Source organism: Sinocyclocheilus anshuiensis, unplaced genomic scaffold (assembly GCF_001515605.1).
Source record: "Sinocyclocheilus anshuiensis isolate Anshui unplaced genomic scaffold, SAMN03320099.WGS_v1.1 scaffold1413, whole genome shotgun sequence".
NCBI lineage: Eukaryota > Metazoa > Chordata > Actinopteri > Cypriniformes > Cyprinidae > Sinocyclocheilus > Sinocyclocheilus anshuiensis.
The window spans coordinates 303465-309709 of record NW_015549649.1 but is presented as its reverse complement, the minus strand read 5'-3'; the positions used below and the strand labels follow the sequence as shown (position 1 = coordinate 309709).

The 6245-nt window shown below is 36.2% G+C and overlaps 2 protein-coding genes across 2 annotated transcripts in view; one reads left to right on the top strand and one right to left on the bottom strand.

Moving 5' to 3' along the window:
- Positions 1–2317, bottom strand: part of LOC107660207 (major histocompatibility complex class I-related gene protein-like) — a 10686-nt gene extending 8369 nt beyond the window's left edge. Inside the window, exon 1 of the mRNA XM_016449463.1 lies at positions 2162–2317. Within this exon, the coding sequence (XP_016304949.1) occupies positions 2162–2312 (151 nt within the window). The 5' untranslated portion in view covers positions 2313–2317. The remainder of the gene's footprint in view (positions 1–2161) is intronic.
- Positions 2318–2400: 83 nt separating this feature from the next.
- Positions 2401–5571, top strand: LOC107660210 (major histocompatibility complex class I-related gene protein-like). Its single transcript, XM_016449466.1, has 5 exons — positions 2401–2587; positions 3163–3429; positions 4174–4524; positions 4674–4760; positions 5001–5571. Exons 1-5 carry the CDS (start codon positions 2464–2466, stop codon positions 5105–5107), a joined length of 936 nt encoding a protein of 311 aa, XP_016304952.1. The 5' UTR covers positions 2401–2463; the 3' UTR covers positions 5108–5571.
- Positions 5572–6245: the final 674 nt, after the last annotated feature.

The window sequence follows — 6245 nt, the reverse complement described above, 5'->3', positions numbered from 1 at the left end:
CCAAAACCCCCCCCCCCCCCAAAAACACAGTTTTACATGTATTGTATTTTTACATTTAGATACATGAGAGGCCATGTGACAAAAAATACTGTTTCTGTTCAGGGTTTTCTACGGTGACCATTAGGGGACATGTTCGGTTCACTTAATTTTGTCGTGGCCACGAGATATTAATTAATAGGAATGTGATATTAACTCATGGGAACGTGATATTATGTCGTGGCCACACGATGTGAAGTCGGCCACGACTTCTTATGTTTCTCGTGGCCACTAGTTTAATGCGTAAACAAACCTGCGTGACCATAGCAAGCCGGGATCATCAGAGATGTATTTATTAATATTTTATTTTGAATGAAGAAATTATTATATTCATCATTTTAGAAATTATTACATTATTAAATTATTATATTAACCATAGGCCTTGGCTACTAGACTGTATTGCGCGCGATGTAGACAGCATTCAAATGAAGTTTATCATGAATAAATGCTACATAAAGTACATAAAAAATAGGCCTACAAGAAAACATTTTTATCTATCCCACAAGTCCATTAACCGATTGTCTTTTCCCGTAATATTTGTATATTATTGTTATTATTATTATTAGGCTATTATTATTATTATTATTAGCCTATTGTAACAGCTCCTGAAGGTTTTCTTCTAAGAGAAATGAATGTAGTTGTTCCCCCCATGATATAATAAATACCTAGACGCCTCATTGGCCGCTTTGAGCCGTTGCTGCGATACGTCAACGTGTCCGCCATGTTTGTGCAGGCATGACTGCTTTAAAAACAAATGGAGGTAAACAGGGAGCTGTTTTTTTCTGGATAAAAACACGATAACATTTACATTTATCAGCCGATTTCAGTGGTTTGTGATCTACATGGAGTTAAAAATAACTCTGCCTCCAGTTATTTAGTTAGGCTTGGAAAATTATTAATTTTCGTAAGGAATTGTGAAAGCTCACACTCGTGTTGATTTGGTTGATTTTTTTCTGTTAACAATTCTAATATTAATGTAGTATAACTGATATACCTGTATACATGTAATTTTAATGTACATTAAAATCCAGTCCAGTACATTAAAATCCAGAGATCCAGTCTGGGGATGAACAGGAACAGTTGATCTGAATGGCAGACATGGAGTTCCAGATTTTTTTGTTTGTTCATTTGTTTTTAATATTCAACAGGCAAAGTTCTTCTGTATCTAAATGCAAAAATGTTCATAATTGTTATGAATAAAACAGACTACTGGGGGAAAAAAATCTGAATATTTATCTTGTGACCATCTTGTGACTATTTTAACAAAAGCAACAATAATAAAATTATTGTAATATATATATATATATACATATCAGTGGCCCTTGGCTTGGTATTGTTGGCAGAATTCGGCCCTCGGTAAAAACGAATTGAGGAACCCTGGCCTACACTAATAGGTACATATTAGTACCTTATAGTAATTCGTACACATAAGGTACTAATATTTACCTATTATGGGTAAAAAAAGGCAAAAAGACGTCCTTTTTAAGGGTACTGCTCCAGTGACAAGCTGTTGTATCCCAAGAGGTACAAAGTTTGGCCCCTTTTTTCTGTGTGGCCTGGATGAGTGTGAGATTTCCCGGCCTGAAATTGCGTCCCAGGCCGGTCCTGATAGATAGATAAATAGATAGTAAGAAAAATAACTATATTTGCAGCATTGTTGTTTTCTGCTGTGTTTTAGTGAAAGTAATCTATAATTTTGCTGCTCATCGTGTTTCTGTTGTTGTTAAAATAACCGCGTCATCTGCGGGCGTCCGGAGAGAGAGAGAGAAAGCGCACAGAGCTGAAGGGCTTGAATAAAGCACGTTTGGCTTTAGATAAAAATACTAGAGGATATTGCGCTGAAAGATATAAGACCCTGAGTGCTTGTTATGTGATCCGCTCCGCTGTTTTGACGCGCTGCTCACTTAAAATGGTGCTGTGTTACAGCTCGCGGTCCGGATGGGGTCCACCTTTTGAATATCAGTTATATAAGTATTGAAGGATAAAAGACTTGAGTTGCTTTTAAAATATTCACACGAGTCCTTTTCCTCGAGTCGAGTCAAATCTGGAGTCATTTCAGGTCGAGTCCGAGTCTGAAGTCTATAAAAATGTCATCGTTTAAATTACTTTATGAAATTAATCTCACCTGAATGAACCAAAGGTACGTAAATGAAGAAAATGAAGAAGTTCATTGCAGATGAAAATCCATGAATTTGACACACTTCTTTGTGTAGTCGTCGAAGAGCGTTGCTAAAACTCTTTAGCATTTGCCACACCTGAATCGAAAGGAAAAACATGAACCAAAGGTTACTGAGCAAGTTACGTCAACTTGTGAGTAAAAGGTTCCGCCCTAAACTTCCGTATTAAGACTGTTTACCCAGAGATGCGATAACATGTTCTGCGGCTGTGCTCAGTAACTGGTTTTTCCTTTCGATTCAGGTGTGGCTAATGCTAAAGAGTTTTAGCAACGCTCTTCGACGACTACACAAAGAATTATCAACTTCATGGATTTTCATCTGTAGGCTAATGAAGTTAATCATTTTCTTCATCTACATACCTTTTGTTTACTCAGGTGAGATTCATTTCGTAAAGTCATTTAAATGATGAATTCTCTGTCAGCAAGGCCTTCAGACAGAAAATCATGAGATGTTTAATGATATTTAATTCTTTCTCAAAAATCTTTTTTAATAGCCAGGCTAACATAACCAGTTAACAGATTTAGTGCTTACTGATCCTTTGTTGGCTAAACAAAGGAGGATTTTGTTTTGTTGAAGCTGTACTGAAATGTTTTCAGTATTTTCCAATGATGTGTATTTTTGTGGTTGCGGTGTGCTATTGGTGGATCTCATGTGAGTGACAGGTTGCTCCACCATCATGAGAGAAGAGATGAGATGTCACTGCAAGAGGGAGTCATTTTGATTCAAGATTACGTGGAACATTAATATATATATTTACAAAAAAAAGATAATTTATAATAAATACTGCATTATTCCATACAATTGAATTTTATTTTCATGGTTACTTTAAAAGAAAAAAAACTGAATGACTTGTCTTAGTTGGTGTAAAAAAAAATAATTTGATTTCACTCTGTTTAAGAGCTTTATGGTGTTGTGTTTTTGTGATGTTGTTTGTTAAATATTTTTTCAGCATCACATACCCTCATGACTACTTACAAAGGACTAAATGGACAGGTGGTTGCAGGAACACCAGAGTTTTCCACTGTAACTACACTGGATGAACAAGAGATTGATTATTATGACAGTGAGACAGGGAAGCTGATTCCCAGACAGGACTGGATGAAGGAGTTTGCATCTGGAGACAGATGGAAACAATACACTGAAATCAGAGAACGAGTACAGCAGATCAACAAAATCAACATTACTGTTCTAATGGAGCAATTCAGCCAGTCACATGGTGAGTTAAAATGCTTTACTACATGGCTCTCAGAAATGCTTGATTTTGATTGGCCAGTCTTAATATTCTGAGGTCTGTTATTCGCAATAATGTCCGTCATCAATAGCAACGGTGTATAATGACACTTCTCTTTAATGTCTCTATGATCACGATGCGGATAGATGTGCTCGCTCTCATTTCATTCAAACACAGCCTCAGTTATCGACTATATTTACTGCAAAATAAAACCAGAGGACTATGGTAATATTATTGAAGTGTTCGTCTTGTTGCTAGTTTTGTACGCTGTTACGAATTACAAGATAATAAACAGGTAAGATTTTAAAATGGTTTTCATGTGTTTGTTATTTATGTGGTGAAAAGCTGTATAATAAGTGATATACCTATATTATCCCTTAGTTATCCAACTTGTTCTTTCGTCTAGTCTCATTGCTGCTTGCTAGGAACAGGCTTCTTCAGGGAAGCTTTTCGTGTAATGAGCTAATAAAATGTTTAAACTCATATCAATATTTCATGTGTAAATATTAACTTATGTGGCATGTAGCCATCTGATAAGCAGGAGTGTGTGTATCCAGCCAATTATCACAAAATAAGCCCTGATAGGGTGATCAGGAGGAGTGTTGTATCACCCTGAAAGGGTTTATTTGTACATTATCCCTAACGTCTATTTATAAACACCAAAGGGTGATCTTGTACATAAAAAAAAGAAAGAAAGATAGTATCCCTTTATCTCTCTCTCTCGTTCAGGTGTTCATATGTATAAGAGGAAGTATGGATGTGTTTGGGATGATGAGACTGGAGTCACAGATGGGCTTGATGAGTACAGTTATGATGGACAACATTTCATCTCACTGGACCTGAAGGAGGGCAGATACACTGCACATGTACCGCAAGCAGAACCCACTGTGCTGAAGTGGAAAAATTACAGAAGCAATACTACATTTGATTTTCTGAAGCAATACTACAAACATGAGTGCATTGACTGGCTGAAAGAGTTCTTACATTTTTCTAGAGCTACATTTAAGAAAACAGATATAGTCGCAGAGTTACCAGGGAAGAGTTTGACTGAGCCAACCGAGAATCAGACTGACAGTATCAGTAAGTTGAAACCTGGTTCATTTTTCTCCATGTACTTTTTTATTTTATTTTAGGGGCCAAACACATGAGAACGCCTTTTTTGTTGTTGTGTTTAGGTTTGTTCTGCCGTATTACTGATTGTGTATTGTGTACATGTTTCTCTGTTCTAGAACCTGTATCATGTGGTTTAGTTATTTTGATCCTAGTTATCGCTATACTGATTACACTACAACGGAGAAAGAACTTGAACAAACGTGGTAAGTACTAACGACCTGTTGTGAGATATAATTCCCATGATAAGTGCAAATGTTTTTACATGTGTTTCTATGTGTGGCAGTACAATGAAGAAGAGAGAATGTTAACCTTTTTTTTAAGTCTCTAAAATGATCAAATTATAAGAATTCTGTTTGTGGTCTGTATAAAATATGTGAAACTCATGATAATGTTCTTTACATTTCATTAAACCATGTTATACCTCTGTTTATCTCTCTTCACAGGCAAAGATGAGCATATATATAGCAAAACGTATCCTTCATCCAATTCCTCTGACGAACCTGCATCTCCAGATAATCTTGAGAAGCCCCTCATTGTATCTTCAGGGTGATGCACAAAATTACTTTCTAGAACCTTAAGCTTCACAGTTCCTCACCAGTGAAAGGATCTTCACAGCCCTACCCAAGAACTGAGTCCTTTTATAAATTTCTGGAAACATCTAAAGACTTTAAAAGTCTCTTTTCCACAAGCATTCAGCTATACTGTACAAACTTAAAATAATCCTCTTTATACTTTACCATTTTCTTTTATCTCTAATCTTGAGATTTTAGCATTTCTTTTATAATGAACCACTTTAGCCTCTTTTCCACCACCAGGCCAAACCGCTGTCTTCAATAAATCATTCCATTCCATGCTAATCTGGTCCAGCTGGTATGTATATGGTTTCATTTTCCACTGTGCCAAGCTCAAGAGGAAATATAACCATAACCATTTCTTACCATTCTTCGAACCGACAGAGGAAAGGCGGCTTTTGTTGTATTCCTCATTTGTTGCACTGAATTTTGTTAAATGAGAAAAAAAAAAAAGTAAATGTTTTCTTAATGATATTTGACTTAATGATATTATTTTATATTACTGATTTTATTATGGATTTGTATATATAAAAAAAAAAAAAAAGCATTCTGTAGAAAACAAAGTCCTACAATCTTTATTACAACCAATGGGCCTCATTCATGAAACATTCGTAAACATAGGAGTAAATTCTGAGTAATTTGCGCGCATGTTTTGCGCAGCTTGTCAGTGAACAACGGCTCTGTGTAGTAAATGCTACTCCATGTGAAAGCACGCACATGATTGAGATTTACCGCTGATTATAGAACCGGCTTTACTAAAAAGATGGGCATTAAATATCGCATGCGATTTATCGTGCAGCCCTAAACAAAGGGAAAACATCAACATCTAATGTCATTGGGCCTCATTCATGAAACATTCGTAAATATAGGAGTAAATTCTGAGTAATTTGCGCGTAAAACGGACCTTCCCGAAAACTCCTCCGAATTCACAAACACTTCGTACAAATGAGATTTGATAGTTAAACGTGTATGTTAACAAATTCCAATCATTCGTAAATAGGGCGCACGTGCACGCTCATTCACAATTAGCATAAGCCCTGCCTATGAATTACAGCTACGTAAATTGCGTGTCCAGGAACGCAGTGGAATATTCTGGTCTACTTTCTCAGATTTGGC

Coding starts and splice junctions, on each gene's coding strand:
- LOC107660210 (XM_016449466.1), top strand. CDS start 2,464: ATGCTAAAGAGTTTTAGCAACGCTCTTCGACGACTACACAAAGAATTA. Junction 2,588..3,162: donor CATACCTTTTGTTTACTCAG/GTGAGATTCATT, acceptor ATATTTTTTCAG/CATCACATACCCTCATGACT. Junction 3,430..4,173: donor GCAATTCAGCCAGTCACATG/GTGAGTTAAAAT, acceptor TCTCTCGTTCAG/GTGTTCATATGTATAAGAGG.